The sequence below is a fragment of the Pseudopipra pipra genome, chromosome 2 (assembly GCF_036250125.1).
Source record: "Pseudopipra pipra isolate bDixPip1 chromosome 2, bDixPip1.hap1, whole genome shotgun sequence".
In the NCBI taxonomy this organism is placed as follows: Eukaryota; Metazoa; Chordata; class Aves; order Passeriformes; family Pipridae; genus Pseudopipra; species Pseudopipra pipra.
Window position 1 is genome coordinate 41,938,488 of NC_087550.1, and position 23,799 is coordinate 41,962,286.

Below are 23,799 nucleotides of genomic sequence, written 5' to 3' on the forward strand. Positions count from 1 at the left end.
ACAGAAAAATCACTCTAAACATGTGTGTGTTTTTTTTTAATGTATAGATTTGTGTGTCCATATGAGCTCTGCTCTATTGGAGGAATACTCTTTGGTCTCTGTTTCTCGATAAGCACTGGCATGAGGGGCAAAGAATAGCAGTTTAGTATTTGATAAAGGTTGCATGCTTGTCAGAATCATTAAGAAGAACTTATATACTCAGATAAAATAAAAAGCTCCTGATGCTGACCAGAGCTCAGTGCAGTCAGCTATGATATTAAAATGCAAGGACTAGTTTTTATTTGCTCCTTGAACTAGCTTTATGTAGAAGGACTTTTCAAGGGATACTTCCATTTTGATTAGTAAAATTGCTGACTTAGTTGGCATTGTTCAATCCTGCAGATTTCAGGTATGCAGTAGCTGCATTTCCCAGTGAAACTAATTTGCTTACCTTTTCTTGTCAGGGTCTTAATTTGGACCCAAGTGTCTTTATTTTAATTGAAAAAAACAATTAGTCTTTTTCACGCAAGTCTATGTGGCTTATCTTCATTTAATTATCAGTTATGTAATTGGTGTTCAGATACAGTTTAACTGGGAAAATTGCAGCATTTTGCCTATGTGGGGTTATTTGAACACTGAAACTGCAGCTTCCTATAACGCAATCATTTCCTTGGGGGCACACAAATCCTTGCCTGACCTTTTGAAATAAATTAGCAACAGAATCCAAGGGTTGGTAATTTGATGTAAAGGTTGCAATGAATGCCATCTGTCGGTTATCAGAGTGGTTTAATGAAGGCCTCTTACATCAGGTGCTCTACGATTTCCAGAGGATGCTCTGGGGGCTGCACTGCAGCCCAGCCTGTATATTCCAGTAAAGCTGGACAATTTGCTTTCCTATGACTTAATGAGAGAATCTATCTGGAAGCTGCAAAATACTGCAGTCTCCAATTTTGCCATGATTTATGAGAGATTACCCTGTGATGGCTTGCTGAACGGTGTTAGTGGATGCTGAACCTGGTAGCCTGGTGGAGGCTGATGCAATTGCTCTCCCATGATGGTCCTCGCATCCCTGGCAGTGACCATCCCTCTGTCTGTGGGGTGATGGGGACCTTCTACTGTTGGCTTGTGGCCATGGGTACCCCGTGCCCCTGAGACTCTACAGGACAGCCAGGAGAGAGGGCGCTGGCAGCTCCATTGTTCTGGTGAGGTGACTGGGGCTCTCTCCCATGCCAATGTGTCCATCTTTTGTGCAGGTAGAAGCCTTTAGTCATATAAGCTAACAAGCTGTGTCCGTGTTACTAATGAACCAGACATTTACCATACCTTGGGGGAAAAAATCCTCATGCATGAATGTGTGGCCCTTCTCTCCACTCAACGTAAGATATGTGGCTCTGTTTGGTCCTTGAATTACTGTTCTGCTTGTCCTGCTGGACAAGCGTGGGTTTTAGAGCTCAAAACCCTGCCTACCTGGGCAGGGAGAAGGGCATGGTCATCATGGACTGGAGAGTCTTCCATGAGCCACAGCCCTCAGTGGAGGTCCGAGAGTTTGTCAGACTTTTCTCTCTCCACACAATTTGTCAAAGCTAATGCCTCCCTCTTCCTCTACATAAAGTCTAGTAAATAGAGCTGAGTCTCCATCTTTGGAGAAATTCAAAACTGAAATGGAGATGACCAAGCACCAAGCACCATGCTGTAGGTGACCCTGCTTGGAAGAGAAGGCTGAACAAGACTGTCTCCAGAAGTCCCTTCCCATCTCAGCCAGTCTGGGATTCTTCAATATAAAATGGTTTTCCATTTCTCTTTCTTCATATACTAGATACAAGTAGAAATAGAGTGTTACCAAATCAGATGAATTTGTTTATTCTTTGACAAAAGGTGATGACAATGACAGTGCTTAGAAAGATTTCACAGAATTGCATTGATATGAAGGGTGGTTCTCTGGACCACCTTCATCTCAGAAAGGGTAAATTGATTTCAGATTGAACTGAGAGAGCTCATCTCAGTGCACCCACAACTTGAGATGATACTCTCCAAACTCAAACACAGAACAAAAAAGTTAAGATGTCTGCTCTAATTACTTTTCTAAGAAAATGCAATGAATAAAAGTTAGGGGTTTTTTCTTATGTCAAAAAATTGACTCTTTGTGTCAAAATATTTGAAGGTACTCAGTCCTTTTTATCCTATTTGCTTTGTACTAGCTCTGAAACTGAAATTCTTTCAACTGAAGTAGAAATCCTTTGTCTCTGGATCCCTTTCCCCACCCTCGACGTGGGGGAGCCCAGTTGTGGTTCCTTCTCCATCTGAAGAACCATTCCGACGTCTTGAGGGATAGGGAAAGGGAACTCCAGCGACAGGGTTTTTCAGGCCCCGAGCCTGGAGGGGAGAGGTGCCCTCCCCTCCCCCCACCACCCACGTGGCCCCATGGCAGGCACAGAGACAGCACACCGGGCGTGGAGAGGAGGCAAGAGAGTGTTTATTGTTGGGGATGTCACATTTATAGGGTTAGGGAGAATCACAGGTTAACCAATTAGAAGTCTCAAGGGGCTTACAGGAACACCCAATCACAGGAAGGGGTTAACAAGGACCAATGGGACACCTCAGGACACCTTTCCCAGGACATTCCTGCATGGGAGATAACAGTTGCTGTGGGGGGTGTTGGGAAGAAGAAACACGTGTTTACAAAGAGACCATAAAGAGCCATCCTAAGACATGTTCAAACAAGTTTCTCATCAGACTTAGTGCTACATCCCACCCTTTTTTATTCCTTAAAGATGAATACGTCTTTATTGATATATGGATTTTAAATTTACCCCATTCTCTTAGTGTCTGAGGGTGTCCCTATAAAACAGAATTTAAAAATGTTTTTATTGATGTATTCATAAACAAGTTTTTCACTTACACAAACTTCCAATTTACTGCTGAACCAAACAAACTACTTATTGCTGTTAATTTTAGTTTCATTAGAGTCCAAATGGTTGTTTTCTTCTGTTTCTCGGAGGCAGTCCTGGTGTCCAGAGGGGCTGCGGCGGCGGCTGCTGCCTCGGCCACATGGCGGGACGGGGGGTGCTGTGTGCGGCAGGAGCAGGGCGCAGGCGGGATCGGCGGGATCGGCGGGGGCCGCCAGCAGCACCGGGGTCTCGGCGGGGCGGCGGTACCGCGGGTGTCCGGTCCGGTCTGTCGCGGGGCGGGGTGCGCCCCGGGCGGCTCGGCCGGTGGGAGCTGGAGCGGCGGGAGCGGGGCCGGCTGATGTAGGGGTTTTCCCGGAGTCGCGGCACGGCGGGGCCGGCCCGGGGCCGGGAGCCGCGCAGGGGGATTGCTGCGGAGCTGTTTCGAGCAGCTTTAACCCTTTTTTCGCCATGCTGGCGTGGTCTAAGTCCCTTGTTAGAAACGGGACTATCTTTCAGGTTAGCAAAACAGTCTTATTAGATGACTTGCGGATGGAATTAGATATGTTCTTTAAGCTTTCTTTTTCTCTCTTAAAGAGGCATGCACGCTTCTTGTAGTTACAGGTTTACAGGGGGAGAGGTTTAGGGAGTATGCCGAAGTCTGCTTATAAGGGAATATGCCGGGTCTGCTCCTTACCTGAATGTCCTCAGGAAGGTTGAGGTATTCAAAACAGGCTGCTCTCTTGTGGTGATGCCGTCTGCTAATACCTTGACGCTTAGACTCCGGTCCACCGTTGCGCACGACTTCGCCCCAGTCTGTGCGTTAGGACTGCTCTAATCTTCACAGAAGAGTTCAAACAATCTTGGCCTTCACCACGTGGCACCAATTACGGCGGATTGAGGGGGATTGGGGAAGACTTCGGGGCGTCGGGGAACACAGATGTCGCATCTGCGCCTTAGGAATCACCTATCTTCATAGAAGAGTTCAGTAAATTCGTTTCTTCACACGGTGGCACCAGTTCTGGATCCCTTTCCCCACCCTCGACGTGGGGGAGCCCAGTTGTGGTTCCTTCTCCATCTGAAGAACCATTCCGACGTCTTGAGGGACAGGGAAAGGGAACTCCAGGGACAGGGTTTTTCAGGCCCCGAGCCTGGAGGGGAGAGGTGCTCCCCCCTCCCCCCACCACCCACATGGCTCCATGGCAGGCACAGAGACAGCACACCGGGCGTGGAGAGGAGGCAAGAGAGTGTTTATTGTTGGGGATGTCACATTTATAGGGTTAGGGAGAATCACAGGTTAACCAATTAGAAGTCTCAAGGGGCTTACAGGAACACCCAATCACAGGAAGGGGTTAACAAGGACCAATGGGACACCTCAGGACACCTTTCCCAGGACATTCCTGCATGGGAGATAACAGTTGCTGTGGGGGGTGTTGGGAAGAAGAAACACGTGTTTACAAAGAGACCATAAAGAGCCATCCTAAGACATGTTCAAACAAGTTTCTCATCAGACTTAGTGCTACATTTGTCAGCTTGAAATTGGAGCATCAAACACTGTAACTGTTATTATGTAACTATTTCCATTTTTATTAAAGCATGTCTATGCCACAGCAACTTTCTATAAGGAGTACATAAATGAGGTTTTGAAACTCATTTTCAAAAATCAGGTTATATAAGCTCAGCTTTAAAATATAATTTTTTGCTACAAGAATTTGAGACCAAATCTTAAATCAACTGTAGAATATTTAGAATAAACCTAGAATATTTCCCTCCTACTATTCATGGGAGAACATTTGCTGGTTCAGAAATCCCATTTCTAGAAGAAGTATTTGGAACTAGGTGATCTTAAAGGTCCCTTCCAACCCAGGCCATTCTATGATTCTTTGAAAAGAAATGCAAAATTGAATTTGCACTTTAAACACTTACAGCAGATTTTCATGGCTCATCAATGAATGACCAAATAAACTATGAATTTCAGCATATTTGACCAAGACTGTCAATAAACTAAGTTCAAGTTCCTAGATTGAGAGACTGGAATACTCATTTCTACATTAGCTGCTGTGCTGGAGTCCCCAGGAGAATAAATACGAATTGGACATCTGTTGAATATACATTACAGTGGTATGTATGGGCAATGCACACTGGAAAAGAGCAAGGGAAATCTTGTGAATTTGCAGAAAAGTATTTTTACAGCTGTTGCAGATCTCAAAATCAGCTAGAAGAAGATTCTGTGTTCTTCCAAACTGGGAAGGTGAATGTTTAAAAACCCCATTATTTTTAGAAAAAGGTAATGGTGAGTTTCCGAATGACCTTGGGAACCACACACTTTTAACAGCTGAAGAGACGCAGTGCTGCTTCCCATGTTTCAGATTTATAAATGCTTTCACTCATGTGAGCACAAAGACAAACTGATGTTAAGTAGCCTTTAGTTGTAGAGGTACATGGCAATGGCAGGTGGGAGGAGCTTTATGCCATCCTTAAACACTTTGCAATTGCTGAGCTGCTGTCTATGCAGTATTCAGTGCGTTTCTGAAGGGCAAAAAATATCTCTTCCACCCATTAAGTATGTTCCTGTTCCCTGTACACAAGATAACTGCTTCCTTTGTTAGAAAATTTCTCTTCTGACTGCCTTGGAAAAAAGAAAAAGGAAAGTATTTGTATTAATTTTCCCTCTGAGTAATAAGTACCAAACCACAGGTGATAAATATGCTGAATGGCTGACTATTTCAGGTCAGTGGCATTACCATACAGAAAAAGGTGCTCATGCATAAGGACAGGCTCCAACCTGGGTCCCCAGATTGCTGTATTTCCCTTATCAGACAGGGGATCTAGCCACTGAAGAATTAATTTGGCAAAAATTTCATATCTTTTTTGCAGTACAAGACCCAGTGAAGGTCTATGGCAGCTTCAGCTTAACACAAGAATCTTAAATTGAAAATTAGTTACCAAAGCTATGAAACTTATGTTCCAGATGTAACACAGCAAAATCTGCTGCTGGCAAAGCTGAGGTAAATGCCCACACTCACAAGCAGAGCTCAAATTTGGCCACCTCAAGAGGTTTTGGGTTCCTCCAGCTGCCCTGAACACATTGGATGCTTAGCTCTGCCCTTGCTCAGGTGAGGTGCAGATCTTCTGCACCAGGTTCCTTTGCCAGTAAGGAGTAGCTACAGTAAGACAAGAGAGGACATCTCTGCTGGAGCCAAGTCAAGTCTGCAGGGGCTGGAGATCAGCACAAAAAATGGGTGTGCACCCTAATCCAGTTATAAGAAATGCTGTGCTGCTGTCACAGTGCTGCTGCTTCACAAGGAAGCTGTCAGCTCTGCCAGCTCGGGGGCTCAAACTCCATTATCCCAAAATTGCACTTTGGTCCTTCCCTGATGCTCCTGGGAATGACTGCTAAAATTCAAAAGGAGACCTTGTGAGTAGTATGGACGGTGTCATGTTGTGGAAATGTCTTTCAGTAAATCACAGGTTTTGACTCATCTGAATTATGAATAATCACTTAGAGTATCTTTCAAAAGCAGTATTTATTTTTTTCATCAAGATAAGACACATTACATATTGCATAAAGTAAAAAGTACTGCTAGGAAAGCTGCATTTAACTGAGATAACAAAAAAATATACATAGATTGCACTTGAGAAAGTAGACTCTATCCCAGAAGAATATAGTAAATAAAAAGCTAACAAGTGGTTTGAAATTAGGACTCCTTCTGAATTGCCTTTGAAAATATATTTATTTTGGAGGGTTCCAATTCCATCAATAAAACTGAATGAGATTAGGTTTCTTAATAGCTTTGATCTTTAAGTTAAAATAGTATGTAAACAACATAATTATTACATGGACAAAAGAGGGAAAAAAAGTATGGAGAAACACCTCTGCAATTTCTGCTAATAAATAAAAAGGAAAAAAATTGCTAGTATTTGGTTTCACCAGAGTCACTGAAGCTTAGGGCTATGGTCCTGGGGACTTTTTCTTAGTTCACATGTATGTTAGCACACCCACACTGCAAAACAAAGCCCATCTTTGACCCTCTTGCAGTGGCCGGGAGCATGCTGTCTGTATGGCAGCTTGAAGCAGTGAATGGTTCCATTAATTACTAAGTGTCCCTGGAGTAATACTTTAAATTTTGCGACAAGTTTAGCCTACATCTAAGAAAGTAAACCCATCATTAGGCAAGAGGATTTTTTTACCTTTATCTGAATTTTTCTGCTGGACCCTGTCATCCACTGCTGCCTTTATCTAATTCAGTCAGGTGAACTATCAACTGTTCAGTCTTTAAAAGAAATTTTCACCTCTGTGTATCACTTATGTCCAAATCAGATTTCTAATCTTTCTATACAGTCAAAAGAGAAAGAAAACTCCACACCGGGCTATTTCAACCTTGGGGCTAAGGCAAATTATGGGAGAGCCTCTCCCAAATGCCTGTAGGGGTAACTCAGGCTCTCAGATGTGTCTGGATCCCCAGATTGGGAGGCATACACACCCCTCACAACACGTGGCTGTTGAGGTGGTACTGAGTGAGCAGGCAGTGGTGTGTGGGACACGCCTGGCGCAGTGGGTGCCTGCTGCACAGCTTTCCCTCTGGGTGTGAATTAAGGACCACTCAGAGCACAAAGCCTTGTGAAACTGATGTTTCCTACAACCAATGCTAACTAGAAGTCAGGCATAATTCAGTCAGTGATATACACTGGAGTACAACTGTCTCAAAAACAATCCATACTGCCAAGGTCTCGCATGCAAATTTCTTCCAAACTTAGCTAAAAATTATGGAAGGGCTGGGTCAATCTCGTTATTAAGCTAGAGACAGAAAAAGTATGAGATGTTCTTTAAATAGCCCTGAACTACAAAATAAAGCTAGTAATCTTTGGTTACAGGACTTTTCCTTAATGTGAATTGCTTTGAAAAGTGATGAATCACTTCCCAAGTAAGCATTCAGGAGCATTTTTAAATAGACATCTGGGAGCCAGAGGGGAAAAATTAATATAAATAACAAACCCCCAAACTTTCTGAATCTCAAAGGCTAACGTACAGGAAAGAAAGTAACACAACATTTCTAAGGGATCTTTCAGCAAAGTTTTGCTAAAATTACAAAAAAGTCACAAAACACTTGAGCTGATGAAGAGGGTAAGTCAGAATATTAGAGCACTTTCGTAACAAACCTGTAGAGTGCTAAAACATACTGGTTTGAAAGCCTTATACTACTTTATATTACTTGCCAGTTTCCACTAATTATAACACGCTACTGTCAAACTACTTCACTCTTTCAGAGAGACAGAAAGACACGAGGCAACATGGATGATTCAATGCAGCCTATGTCTACTATTAAATATAAAACCTCAGCCATTAAATGTGCCACCCTATTCCCTCTGTTACATTCATGATCAAAACTCCAATTCTTCACCAGACTTAAATCTGCCTGTATTTTTTGCACTTTTGGAGCAGCATTTAAAAATCCTTAAAGCTAGTTTGGAAGGATTTTTTTTCCTTTTTCAGTTAGAGCACTTTCATAATATTTTAAAAGCCATAGGAAGTTATGCTGTAGCTTTTAAAGTGCTAATTTTATTATGAGGTGCTGTTTAATAATATTCTTCTGCAAATTAACAAATTATGCACATTTTCCATGACAGACAGACATTGCTTAATGAGTTAATGTGCTTCAGAAAAATGCAATCAAAAAGAAATTCACTGTCAACAGTTTACCCATGGCAATACACAAAGCTGGAATGCGACAACTAACCTCAGATAACTAAAATTAATGTGTATATGACAAAGTTATAATAATCCATATTTAAAACAAACAAACAAACAAGCAAACCCCAAACCAAATAATGATAATTAAATCTCAAACACAGTTTTGTTTCTCAGTAACAAAACTGCAAAACAAATCAATATTTTCAACAAACAAGTGCCCTATCTTCGTCTCCTCCATCTCCTCAAACTGGTGTGAAGAGGATACAAGAGGAGAGCTGTCTCCCTTTTTGTGTAGAGGGGACTCCTCCTGGGCAATTGTGGGCCACTCTGGGCAAGGAGCAGGAGTCCAGACCAGGCAGGTAGTGACCAGAATCAGTCCCAGCCTACAGGAATTCACCTGGGGACCGGGTGGGAGCCCTCTCTTGCAGGAGCGCCTGGGCAATGGCTCCTATGGAGTCACCAGGGGAAAAGAACCAGCCTCCACACCCCCCTACCACCATCAGTGTCCTGGCTTATGCAAAGCTAATTTCAGCACATGATTTGCTCAAGTACAAACAGTGAGATTTGACTTTACTGGTGTGTTATTTCATGTAGTGATGGATTTTCTGCATTCTGTCTCACTCTGTTGGGCCAGAATGCTGGGAAGTTCCCTCTGAGAGTGGGGCAAATTTTGCACTCATACAGGCTCAAATTCTCTCTTCGTTTATACCCACAAAACCCTCCTGACTACCAGGAGAGCTGAGGAGGTAGAAATGGCAGCAGAATTTGAGTGTAGGAACTGGTGAGTGAGAAGCAAACACAAAGCTATTTCTACCTACAACTCCCTGAAAGGAGGTTGTAGCCAGGTGGGGGTTGGTCTCTTCTCCCAGGCAGCTATCAGTACGACAAGAGGGCATGGTCTTAAGCTGTGCCAGGGGGGTTTAGGTTAGATATTAGGAAGAAATTCTTTACAGAGAGGGTAATCAGGTATTGGAATGGGCTGCCCAGGGAAGTGGTGGATTCTCTGTCCCTGGAGGTTTTTAAGATGAGACTGGATGTGGCACTTAGTGCCACGGTCTAGTAACCGTGGTGGTAGTGGATCAAGAGCTGGACTTGATGATCTCAGAGGTCCTTTCCAACCCAGCTGATTCTATGATTCTATGATTCATTGCCAGCTACAACAAATACCTATGCACCTGGTGTTTAATTTCAGTGCACATTGTGTGCCTAAGGACTGCAACTGAGCTTTTAAAATCTCAACCCTCAGAATCTAGCTACAGATAACCATAATCTTATATTCTTGGATGCTGATATATAAACCTATGATATACCTGTTTAGTTGCCATGGCACTAATCAGCACAGCTATGCTGAAACAGAGAGATCATGTTTGCTTATTGCAAAGGCAGGCTAGTAGCAAATTTCAAATGATTAGCGAGTAAAGGTCCTCACAGCAATCCTGCTTAAAAGTAAACATCCGGTAAAATGCAATTAGTGTGTCTTTTTTTTTGGTTTGTTTCTTTCTTTCTTCCTCTCTCTTTTTTTCTTTTTTTTTTCTCTTTTTTTTTTTATCGGGGTGGTCTTGAACTGCAGATGCAATCACAACGCTCGTGGTGATCCAGCTGTATATCAACTAAGGCCATGTTGTTCCTGATTCTGCCTTTTCTTCTGGTATGCCCAGCCTCGGGGATGAATTTCAGCACCTGGGAGGATCAACAGAAATGTATTGATTAGAAAACACTGTTGGAGATCTGAGGATGAGAGTGCTGGGGCCCTGAGGGCACCAACAGTCCTTAATGGCCCTGACCAGCATTAATTTGGATACATTTTTTGTTTTACTTCCAGATTTTTCTTTGCACTCTTTGACATCTTGCTGTACTGTTTGTCCTGGAGCTTTGACAGACTGGATTATTTTCTACATCAGGTATCTTTATATCACGCAGTCTCCTAACCATATCCAGAGTTGCTCCTTTGCATGTGAATTATCAAGCATATTTCCTTTGGCTCATCTTTGCAGTCCCATACATATTTGAGTTGCTCTGCCCCTTCTCTCCATTGTATAATATTTCTCCTCTAAAGAACAAGTAATTTTTTTTGTGCAATTTGAAATTTCTGAAGCACATATCATTAGAATTGGCTCAAAAATTAAATACTTGTGGAAGGTAAAAGGAGAGGAGGGAGCTTGCACAAAATATGTGCGAGATCTCATCGAGTTTCTGTGGAATCTGACTTCTGCTGGCTTATATTAAAAATCTCTGCCTCAACCTAAATGATTTCTGAAGAATTTACTGTGAATAATCTTAAACAAACAAGTAAACAAAATTATTTCCTAGGTAAGTATACATCATACAAGAGGCTTCTGAAAAAAATCCAGATAGGCAAGATAGAGACCCCTAAGAAAGGGGGTTGTAGGTCACAAAAAAAAAAGAGAAAAATGAGAAAGAGGCACAAGTTGCAACCAAAAAAATCCTATTTGAGTATAAGGAAGAAAATACTGAGTGTTTAAAACATTGGAGCAGGTTGTCTAGAGAGGCTGTAGAAACCTTGAAGACAGACAGAATTAACAGGATGAGACCCCGAGCAACCTCATCTAGCTTGTAAATTCTCCCTGCTTTTAGTCGGCGATTGGGCTAGATGACCCTCAGAGATGCCTTCCAACCCGTATTGTGATATGAACCTATGATTCCCTGAAAATGATCTTGTGAATATATGCATAAGACCCATAACGTTGCATCCTATCTAATCTTCTGTGGTAGCGTATGTAAACCATGGACTGGAAAAGCTGAGGAGGATGGTGGTTTGCAGGGGCATGCTTTGTGAGCCCACCACTGGAGGCTGAGTTGCTGTGTAAGACATCATACCCACACTAGCACGGGGACATTGGTTGAGGGGAGAAAATCTGTTTTGTTTCATTAGTTTGCTGTTCGTGGCCTACAGTATTTTAACAAAAGATATATTAATTTATAATTTCAGTCCTGAAGCTTAAATACTAGTTTGGATTAGGCACAATGAATGAGTTAAGATTAAGAACACCCTAAATCTCCTACAGCATTTTTCTTCCCAAATCTCACAGCACATTGCCCAGAGAGATATGCATAATTATCAAACTTGCATAGATGGAGAATCTGAAACTGATTTGCTCGAGGCTCTGCAACACATCAGTAGAAAAACTGCCAGTGGCATTACCAGATCCTTTCCATTCTGAAATCACTTATTTACTAATGGGGAGCAGGACATGGAGATAGCAAGGCTACAGCTCCACAGCTGGCGGTAAGACGGTGGGTAGGTTCAGCTCAGTGTGGCCTCAAGCCCTTCAGTCCAGAAACCACGCACTGGTAAGGTACTAGAGCTAGCATGTCTCACCTCTTGGCAGGCTGATGTGACTCATGCTAGCTTGGCCAAGTGACTGCTAGATCAGCTAGATTTCTCTTTCTTGTTCAAAAGAGGGAGAGACATTTGTTAAGTGTATGACCTACCAAAGTCACTGGACAAATGGGAAGTGGGACCAAGACATCTTTAGCACCTCAACCTCTGAAACACCCACACTTCTGCCTTAAATAACAGGTCCCCTAACTAGCAGATCATACTGTTACTCAACAATCCTTTTTTTTCTTTACAATGTACTTTCTGTACTTTGACACTGTAACACCATACAAGCATTGAGATGGTTTGGAAAGGACAGAGACTGCATACCAGATTAACAAAGTATTAGCATTTTCAACAGAATTAGAAAATCCCCAGAAGTAAGTGTGAATGACTTGCCAAAGGAGAACCATAGATGCTGTGCAGAGTAGTTGGGGAAGGGCAGGCAGGTTAGCAACATTCATTCTCTACCATTAATGTCTTGAGGCTAGAAAAGTCATGGGATATAACAAAAGTGATTAGTGCTGAACGCAGTCTATTATTTTGTCCTCCCTTTTGTGATAAACTTTATATTTAGCCTATGTAATACTGAGATGAAGAACTGTGCCTAGGCAAGGTATAGACTTGCTGCTTTATTGTGTTGGGAAAATAGAATTACTTTTCCCTCTTAGAAACACAGAGACATGTTTTTTGTTTGGGTTTTTTTTAAGCAACAAAAATATTGTATCTTTCAAATTATTTGAAACATTGACTGCATCGATACATGCAATAAATCCTGATGGACACAGGACAATATGCTGTACCACACAGTTATCCAAAACACAAAGGAATTGAACCCAATCAGGTTGTTGCAATTACTACAGAGATAAAAATAGACCACAGCTTCAAAGATGCTTTTTTAAAGAAAACATATTTTTAAAATCAAGTACAAATGCTAACACTGAACCCATGATAAAATTCCTTATTTAAAGAACCATTCCAGCAAAAGCTGACAAATCCAGATGACTGGCACTTTGCAAGGTCATGGGTAGCTAGACCTGATTTTTCCAATTGAGAGCAAATGAAAGTAGGCAATGGGATGAGAGCAAAGATGTGGACTGTATTTAAGTTAATAGACCATCTGACAGCTTGGGGACTTTCCCTGTGTTTTTTATTAAGAAGCATGAGCAACAGTATATGGGCTTTGCTGATAAGAAAATGAACTGTCAGACACTTCACCAGATAGGAAAGTAGTGATTGAACACAGCTGAAATTATAGAATCATAGAATCATTTAGGCTGGGAGAGACCTCTGAGATCATCAGGTCCAACTGTTAACCCAGCACTGCCAAGTCAACCACTAAATTGTGTCCTCTAATGCCACATCCACATGCTTTTTAAACACATCCAGCAATGGTGACCACTTCCCTGGGCATCCTGTTTCAGTGTTTGACCACCCTTGCAGTGAAGAAATTTTCCCTCATATCCGATCTAAACGTCCCCTGGTGAAACTTGAGACCATTTCGTCTTTTCCTGTCACTTGTTACCTGTGAGAAGAGACCAACCCCCACCTTGCTACAACCTCCTTTCGAGTAGTTGTAGAGAGTGATAAGGTCCCCCGTGAGACTCCTTTTCTCTAGGATGAACAATCCCAGCTCCCTCAGCTGCTCCTCATCAGACCTGTGTTCCAGACCCTTCACCAGCATTACTGCCCTTCTCTGGACTTGCTCCAGCACCTCAATGTCTCTCTTGTAGTGGGGGCCCAAAACCGAACACAGGATTCGAGGTGCAGCCTCACCAGTGCCAAGTACAGGGGGACAATCACTGCCCTGTTCCTGCTGGCCACACCATTGCTGATACAGTCCATGGTGCCATTGGCCTTCTTGGCCACATGGGCAATGTTGGCTCATGTTCAGCAGCTGTTGACCAGCACCAGCTCTTTTCCCCCTGGGCAGCTTTCCAGACACTCTGCCCCCAGCCTGTAGCACTGCCTGAGGTTGGTGTGACCCTAGTGCAGGACCCGGTATTTGGCCTTGTTGAACCTCATACAGTTGGCCCTAGCCCATCAATCCAGCCTGTCCAGATCCCTCCGTAGAACTGCTTTAACAGCTGATCACAGAACTGATATTCAAAACTCTCTGTCTCATATCTACCTAATAGTTTTATTTTCAGCTAAATATAAGAGAACTGAAAATTCCCTGGAAGGAAAGGCCATTTCCGGTGACCACAGGACGTGAAAGAAAACTCTTTATTCTGAAAATAGCTGCTGTTTATTCATCACATGGTCAGGTCCTTAAAGGTGAGGAGCTACTGAATTAATGGAAACGATTCAAAGAAATCCTGTTCAGGAAACTTTATTGCTTCTTTTTTAGATGGGATCAATAGCTGTAAGAAAATATAGATATGACAAGGTCTGGAATGCTCAAAAGGTTTTTTTTTTGTGTGGATGGAAAAGAAGAATAACCTTGCAGTTTTCAAATTAAAGAATCAATGTCTGTCACTACTCATCAAACTGTGGTGCCTCAGCTCTTCAGATTGCCTCACAAAGAGCATATAACTACAGCCATATCCCTCTCATCAAACACTGAATAAATTATGATCATAAAACTATTAAAACAGATAAAATCAAGACAGATTATTTAGCTTCTGAGGTGGATTTGTTGTTTATAGGTAATATAAAAAAAGGGGAACAGGACAGGTTTTTTGCAGAAATCCCCATAAGAGCACACCAATATGCTGGATGGCATTTTACTTTGTAGATATGCCTGAGCATCTGAGAAGTTTCTAGGTGAGATGACTGTAGCCACTGCATAACTTCCCTTCGGAGTGGTGCTGTAGGAAATATAAAGAAAATGCTTACAAAAATTTCCTTGCCAGCAATCTTGTTCATTGATCATGTATTGAATTTGGATACCAGCTTTTGAAAGCCTCTTTAAATGGGAGAGCAAAGCCATCGCAAAACCCAGGATCTGGAAGCTGAAGCCAGAAGACATTGAAGTGGAATTAGGGCACATTTGTTTAAGTCAGGCCAACTCATCACCTCGACAGCTCTCCAAGGAACTCTGGGGTTTCCAGCCTGTTTGAGGGTTGCCTTTCCAGGAGGTGTACAGTACCAACTTGGGTCATGCTCTGGGGGCAGCAGGGTGCTCTCCAGTGTCCTGTGGAGCACAGCAGGTCAGGGCTGATGGCCCCTATCATCTCAGCAGACCTGTAAGAACACTTCAAGATCAGGGGCTGAGGAGAGCAGACTGCCAGGAAAAGGACCCAGCTGGAGATAACCTGTTCACCCTGACCCATATCTGGCATGTCTCCAGTAGAAGCCACAACAAAGCAGCGACTCCAGAGAATGAGTCACCTGAAACACCCACCTCTGGTGAGTCTATCTTTGGTAACTACAAAAGGAACCCAAAGCTTGGACTTGCAGCTTTAGATGGGTAGAGCCAGATGAGGTGAACCATCCTTTCAGCATTTGCTGATGGTCCTAACCAGTTATCATTGACCTTTGAAGTCAGGCAACATTTAGCCATGACAATCCTTGATGGCTGACTTTTATTGTACTAAAAAGCAAAGAGTGATAGGAAACACAGGCAACACTTAAAAAAGAGGGGGTATTCAGTTCCTCATAGCCATTTTTTTACTTAACATACTTTACTTATTAGGAAAAATAGTGATACTCTTTTTAATTTCTTAACCAGTAGTTCAAACACCAATGGAAATATCAAGCCTCAGACAAAATTCAGGGTTCTTTTCTTTCTGATTAGCTTAAGAAGACCACAGATATTCAATAACATGACTATGACTTACCAAATATCTAATTAGCTCCATATTCTAGTGACAGAAGATGGTGAACAACTATGGACGCTATTTTAGATAGCAAAACTTGTACTTTGCAGAACTTATTTTAAAATTCTGCTATGCAGCATTATCTAATCTTCTTCTGCACATCTAAAAATACCATCATTCTAGCATGCAAACCAAATTATATTTGTCTGAGATTCATAAAAGAGGAAGCATCAAAAGTGCAGAACATTCATCACAGATCCAAATTCTGATAGACATAAAAAATCTTACTCTTCAGTTTTTGAAAGTTATCTAATCCAAAGGTCACACACAGTTTAGCTGTGCTTTGAGTATAAGAAATCAAGCATTATGGGAATGTGGTTCATAATTTAGCATAAGGACCTTTAGTAGGAACAGAGCCTAAACAATGACATAGACCCAAAGATGTATTCTTTCTTACCAGAGAAAATGATAGGGTGTTTAGGGACAAGAAAAAAGAGTTGGTTTGCTGATCAGAGGTAGCATGCAAACTAACGGATTATTAAGTGTAGATGGGATTATTATTTCTATTTTTTTTTTTATTTGTATGAATACAAAACACCTGGTTTTAACACAACAAAGATGGGAAAACATTAACTGGCTTAAAAGTGAGGCATCTGAAGCAGTCGCTAAAGCTATGATATTTTTGACATATGTGACACCAACAAGACCCTAACTTTTGGTGATCTTGTCAGGAATTATGTGTGTATTATGCTCCAGCTGTTGTTTCATCACTAACCAGATACAGGTGTTCCTCCTTAAGAAATTGCCTCTCTGTCCTAACACGTATCACAGGATGTCTCCCTTGCTTAACTCCCAGATGTCAACTCAAGAACTTTCATTTTCATTTAGTAAAAAATGAACCTTTGTCTCTCACTGCACTTCTGTGCTCTCTCTGCTCATCCCATGACCTAGCAGTCATTTCTGACTCATTCTGTTTCCTTGTATTTGCATTCCAAATAAATCCCATTGCTGCTTCTTGTCTAATATTCTATGAATTAACTCTTTTGTCAGGCTAATTCTGTGCGTTTATTACCATAACAACCTTTTATCTCCTTTATACATGTACTATCAACTCCGGGACATACAACAATCAGACTATGGTCTCATATTCCTTGAACACTGCTTTGATGATTCTAGCTCTTTTTAATCCATTAGCAAATTCCCTTTGTTGTGTCAGCAGCATTTGGATATTTTTTTGACCAGTTATCTTATGTTTCCCTGTGTAAGGACAGAGTGAGAATTGTTGTCTGCTCTCTCAAGTGCCTCCTAAAGGTTTGCTTCTCATTTCTCTGAAAAAATAAAGGAAAAAAAAAAAAGAAAAAAAGCCCCCACAACACCAAATTGTATTAGTTACATTTCTTAACTTCATTGCAGCAACTCCTCTGTCTTACTGAAGTTCCATGTCACTTTTTTATTTTCTCTCCTGCTTCCCTGTTCTTTTCTCCCCTATAATATTCCCTCTGTTTTGTTTTTTCTTTACATCGTTGGGTTCAGTTAAAGCTGTTTCTATGTCCCAGTAACTTGTGCCAAGATACAGTATTGTGCACTCTGGGATGCCTGCTGCACCTCTCAGGGAAACCAAAGATTATGAAATTGCCACCCTAACACTAATCTAAACCTTGTCTCTGAGAATTAATTGAATGCATGTTCTGTGAAGGCACCAGACAAGTTGGAGTCAACATAAAACTAGAATGGACGCATAATGCTTCAAAAAGGGGCTGGTGAGGGGGTGAGGGAAGAAGCACCTCATAGACAGTGAAAAACACATCAGTCTTTTCAGGAGAGAAAAATAAGTAGGTAAAAGATGCAATCAGCTTTCACTGCTTTTTTCCTTATATGCTTTTTAGCTGTGTTGCTCAGCACTGTGTTTGTGGAGGTTTATGCACTCTGACAAATTCTGGTTGCTACCTTAAGAGCACTTATTCCCTACGGAAACTCATTTCACATCTCATCAGTTACAGCAATGAGATGGGGAAACTGATTTCTTGTTTCTCTGAGGTATATGCATGCTGGTTGGATAAGACAGCTGTAGCTGCAGCTGAACTGAGTTCTGGCCCTGAGTTCCCCCACACCTCCTCTGCGCTGAGTGATCTCCAGGTTTAGAGCCCACCTCTCTTTAAAGAGCAGCTCCAGGCATTTCCAAAGAAATGTGGTGCAATGAAAAACATGCTTTCATTTCAAGTCCCCTTTAGAAAGTTAAGACAGCAGTAGACCTGAGCATTTGATTAAGGTGTGTTGCATCCATTTCCATGTGTTGCTTTGTCTTTCCCCTGCAGGGAGCCGTACAACATAATTCAGTATCACTTATGGCAGACTGTGCCCAGGAGACATTTTCAGACACTGCCAGGACTTGGCCTGTTTGGTTTGAACGGTCCATGATACTATGTGGTAAGTCATGAGTTTTTGTCCAGAGTATTTGCTCTGGTCTCAAGCAAACCCAGAAGCCACGGAAAACCACAGAGCATCACAAGACTCCTGCAAAACAGAACAAAACAAAACAAACACCCAAAAACCCCCACCTATAAAACTATCTTTTTACCCAAGTTATGAACCTGTTTATTTCTGGAAACAGAGCATTTTGGTAAAGTCATGGCAAACTTCCAGGCCATAAAAAAGACTTGAGATCTCATGATTAACATTCCCAAGGGCAATAAAAAAAAGCTACCCTTTACTGTAGGGGTATATATTCTCATTTCCTGCTGTTGCATCACTTCTTACAATTGGACAAGTAGAAAAGATCTGTACATTCCATCCAGGGAACTGGAGCAGCACTCTTAGCTTGGGGAAATTAAAGGCTACATGTCATAGCTATTAGTCCTGAGAGGCTAGGCTAGGAGGGAGTGCTTGGTGATGAGTACAGTGTGAGACTTTGAACAGGAACTAAGGGGGAACTAAAAAACATTAAAAGCATAAGGAGAATATAACTTTGGAATCTCTCTGCACTAGAAGCTTCTCTGTCAACCAACACTGGACCTTAGGGTCCTCACAGCTGCCAGCATGCAGCTCTTCCAATACTGGCTATGAAGCCAAAAAGGAGCCCATCCCTTCTGGAAAATTTGCCTGTCTGTCCTTCTCGCCCAGAAATACTGGGTAGCTCAGAAATTCCACTCAACTTTTAAGCGATCTCCAGACAAGTTTTTACTGTTGAGGACAACCATATTCATGTGCAGGACAAACAACTCTTGTGGGTTCCGGAGCTTAGTAGATAAAGCCCCAGAATAGCAGTTAGGGAAAATCAGCCTGGCAAGAGAAGTGCTCTGGGATCTGCAGGACTCAGTTTCAGCTACTACAAACATCTGCTTTGCTCCACTACCTAATACTTCCTTCTGGTGTCTACTGGCCTTTGTTCTCCTGCAGCAGTAGACAGAGATTTTTAACCAAATTAACAGTGCTAGGAATTTCTTAAAGTGTGAAGCGCTGTCCCTTGTTATGCAACTAAAGGCTCTTTGGTTAAGGTTAATATTGGTTAAGGTTAATAGGTTTCAAACTGGCTTTTAAGAGAGTAAACTGTCTCCATGGTTCTAAAACTGGCATACTGAGAGGCCCTTCCTCAGGGCCTTTACTGCCAGGTATTTAAGTAAAATTAGAGTTAAGTGTCAAAGGATAATAAGAATAAAACTGATTAACTATGCATGCCTAATAGTAATAACAGAGTGGAAAACATTTTGGACTAAAATTAACAAGCACATCTTTAGTATGTGATACATGAATTTATCTGCATGACTTCCACTCGCATTAATGGGAGACACTTGGCTAAATTTCTGCCCAGTGAGCTGCTAATTCATGCCTAAGGGTTAAGTTTAAATTTAAACTTACAAAGGCCATTTAATGGTAGAGATGAAACACTGTCTTGAATTCATACAGTTTTTGGAGAAAAAAGGAATGGGAAAATAAATTAGCAGTGATGTATTAGTGTGAATGCTGAATTTCCTGAATTTAGTGATTAGTTTGGTGCGGTCATAAGTCATGACATCCTGGTTCTGAGCAATACTTGGCTAGTGTGATATTCTGGTGTCCCAGCACCAGCAGCTTCCAAACACCTGATAACAAGTAAAAGTTTGATAACAAGTAAATGTTTGATAACGTTTATAATCAGCATTTTTTTACTAGCTGCTGTCAACAGTTGGCTTAAATTCTGATACAGGTGTAACCCAGAATTCCTTAGTTTATATTTTACTTCTAGTTCTTTCAGAACTCTTCTGAATTATGCACAGCTCATATTTAAGCATTGAAATTCCATACAGATTTACTGTGAAAAAAATATGATGCCTTTTTTCCATTTTAAGTTAGTTTCCTTTCAATCTCTCTCTTGTTTTTTCTTAAGGAAGAGATTATTTAGGAAGACCTGATTTTCCTTTAACTAATATTCATTATTTTCTATCTTTCACTGTGTTCTCTCTTATTCTGAGTTTTGTTTCTAAGTGATATCATGCAAAACTTTTGAGCCATTTTCTTTACAAATGTCTTTGATCTGTATCTTCCCCTGTATCTCTCTTGATGTATGTTAACTGCTTCTATATAACTTTTCTAGTCCTACCTGTACCATTATAAGCACCAATGGTCAAAACCCAGCATAAGTACCCCACCAATTTATCTAGGTTACAATATCTGCTATGTTATTACCCCTTCATCTCCATTCCTGCAGAAGACTGTCACTTGTCTTTTTCCTATCACTGCATTAAACAGCTGTTTTCCTGAAGCTCTTCACAGTGACTCACTACTCAACTTTTAGCATAACTTCCACCCCTCATTTCTTCCTCCTCCCTTCACACACCTAGTGTTATATGAATAGGTAGTTTAGACCATTCGTCCTAATGCTTGCTGCTTTTATAACCTGCATTCACAAGTAGTTACCTAGGCTTTCTGAAATTCCTCACAGCCTTCTCTGCTGTTACGGTGTCTCCTGTGCTAGCTGTCATTTTTTCCACCTGTCTGTTCACCTCCATTCAGATTGATCATACATGAAATAACACTTAGTCTATGTGCTGGGGGCACCTCATGTAGCCCTTTCTTATTTAGAAAATTGTTCATCTCTTCCACCTCTTTACTTTTTATCTCTTAACCAGCTTATAATCCCTGTCTGATCTTGTCTGGTTGACTGTTTGCTCACTGAAGAAGGTTCCAGGCCTTTTAGCATTCTTGTTGTAGCACTGTATAAATATTTATTCATATATAAGGCATTCCAAGTTCATTTTATCAGCTCATAGTCATCTAGGTGTCGTAAACCTATTAATTTTTTTTCCAATTAACTTTTCTACCATTGAGATAAGGCTTTCTGCTCTGTAATTACCAGGGTCATTCCCTGCATCTTGTTTAAAATTAGAGAAAATATTAACTATTCTCTAGTCCTAGCTGATGTGGAATATGCTGTATGCCACAGTTAATTGTGAGAAAATATCGCTTACCTTGGAAAAGAGTAACCACATCGCTCACAGTGCGGCAAAGGTCTGACCTTCAACGCCCCTCTGCTATTGCAGCCCTGGGTCTCCCAAGATAATGTCTTAATGTTACGAGTCCACATCACATCCAGGTTTAAAGTCCATAAAGTTTATTTTCACTTGGGACTTAAACCAAGTGGTAAATCAGGCTCTTAACAAGAGATATGTGTCAGAAATTAAGTCAGCATGGCATGCAGCTTCCCTATGTTCAGACTGTTAAAAGGCTGCTACCAAGTAACTTTCCTAGATATCTTCACTTTAGTCAACATTGTTCATGTCTTGATCTGAAAATACTGATTTAGAGGTAAGAATATAAAATGATCTTTCCTTGTATTTTCCCTCTCTAAATGTGTTCTGAACAGATTAAAAATAAACATAATAGACATCGTTCCTATGCAAAAATTTTGCCTTCCTAAAAAATTGCTGAGTTGGAGAAAAGATAAGGCTGAATGATTCAGCTGTTTCCTACAGGTAATAAATCTGGAAGGGAAGAGAGTTTGCAAAGGACTTACTTATAATTTCCAAATGTGGGCATAAGTTTAAAGCAAGAGAAGTGCAGTCAAATGTCTCAAGGAACACATGTCTCTGTGCTACTAAAAAGACTATTTCCAGAGGTGTATATATATCCACTTTGTAGCAGTCCTCTGATGGGAAAAATCAGTCCTCATTCTTGCAACAAAATTCACTAGGATGCTGTGGTAGCATCCACTCAGAAGTGGCAAAAGTTCTCTCTAACTGCTTCTAAATTAACTTACCCATAAACACCTGCTAACACCCCTTTCTCATACATACATAACCTCCTTCCACTCTGTTCATTCACCAGTTCCAAATGCATATCACTGGGTGATGTCGTGGCATTAAAGACATCAATATTAAACATTTAAAATTAGGCCTTCCTGCATGTTGACTCTGTGTGCATCTCTGTCTCTATGCCTTATTGCAGTGGAAGGTACAAATGATGCTCCATGAGGTACCAAGCTGGTATCTTGCATGGACAGCAATAGAGATGCTGTTATCCATGTTTTCATTTTAAAGCTACCTGAATCTGTCTTAAAGCCTAAGCAGATTCTTCATCTCAGGAAGAGTGGTAAGCACAGAAGGCATTCACTCAAATACTGTGGTGTCTTTCAAATGATGGCATCTTCGCCTATGACCCTTCGCTGTGTCGGTAATTTTTACCCATTGATTTTTGCACTGCAGATACAACATGATAATCAATATAAGCATGTTAATATAACATGATATAGCATAATGATAATATAACATGATATAGCATGGATCAATATTAACGTGATAGTCAATTAACAAGCAGCACACATGGCTTGGAGAAAAGACTTCAGAATCCATGGAAGCAATAAATACCCAAAAGAAGTAACAAAGAAAGAATGAAAATACCTCATGATATTTTTTCACTGTTTTCCCTGACATGCACATGCAAGATTTCCAGTTCGGAGTCCCACAGCCACAGTTTCCTCCACAGCGCTGGACAAGGAGGCAGCGGGGGAAGAAAACTACATTTGTCAGCTTCAGTTCCTCCCTTAAATTGACAGAGTAGTTTCTCGGGGTGCAGCTGTAACGTTTCACGTCATCATTCAACCTGTCCAGGTCAACTGCAATGCAAAAGAAGTTTCATTAGTGAGGTTTGAGTGGGTCATTCCTCTGGTTTATACTGCTCTCTAGGTAGTAAATAACACAAAGTTATGGGACACTGTTTGAAAAACAGGTGAAGCGTAGCAGTGATTTCTGAACATATAAACATAAACCTACCAATTTTAAATCATTACAGGTGGCCATCCAGGCAGTCACCCTGCTCCCACTGATTCCCATAGCAAAGCTCACACCAACTATAAAGGTGAAGGGAAGGCTTGAAGTAAAATATTGGCCCGAAAGCTGAAGACTAGTCATTTTATTTGCTTTATCACTGATCTGTTGGATCCCTGGGCAAGAGATTCCACCTCTGCTACACTCTTCCCTCCTCTGTTTATACCTGACTGACTTAGATGATAAGATCTATTTTGTTACTATGAGCATAACTTCTTTTGCCTAACTGCAGGCATAGAAAAGGCAAACACTTTAAGCAAGACCCTTTCTGTGGTCAGTAGAGAAACTGGGGAGTGATTCATCTCTTCCTCACAAGAGCATTTAGGACAGGCTACATGACTTGCTTTCTCAAGTTGCCTGTCTGTATTGTTTATGGACAGAGTTTAGATAACTCACTTTTAGATGGAGAAACCAATCTAAGCAATATTAATTTCAGCTGGTAAATGTTACTATAATAGGCATAAAAATAAATACAATTAAAACTAATGAGGTTCATTGAATGCCAGTAGTTGGTTGATGTTTAAGTGCCTGGTATCTCTGTGAGATCTGTCATGTAAACAAGCAGTAAAGCCAGTCATAAAAATAACTTATAGACTATCAGCTGTGACTTTAAGTGCTGTTTCTAGCTTTTCCTTATAAAGCTAAACCAAAACAAATAACCCCTTCTATAAATACGTATTCCACACTTGTAACACATACAAAAGCAACAAATTTAATGAGTTCTATTTCTAAAGCAGTTTTTTGATTTCTTTTTCCTTCCTTTTCTGCTTTCTTCTTTCTTTAGGATTCTATCCACCAACTAAGTGTTCAAAAGCTCAATAATTCATTCAGGACTGGAGGACGC

The 23,799-nt window shown here is 41.2% G+C and overlaps 1 protein-coding gene across 4 annotated transcripts in view; it reads right to left on the minus strand.

Moving 5' to 3' along the window:
- Nucleotides 1-6,372: 6,372 nt before the first annotated feature.
- Nucleotides 6,373-23,799, minus strand: part of PDGFD (platelet derived growth factor D) — a 147,519-nt gene continuing 130,092 nt past the window's right edge. For all 4 annotated transcript variants that reach the window (XM_064645173.1, XM_064645175.1, XM_064645172.1 and 1 more), the window contains 2 exons: nt 22,530-22,744; nt 6,373-10,236 (listed from right to left, as the gene is read on the minus strand). In XM_064645173.1, coding sequence (XP_064501243.1) covers nt 10,102-10,236; nt 22,530-22,744 — 350 coding nt within the window. In that variant the 3' untranslated portion in view covers nt 6,373-10,101. The remainder of the gene's footprint in view (nt 10,237-22,529; nt 22,745-23,799) is intronic.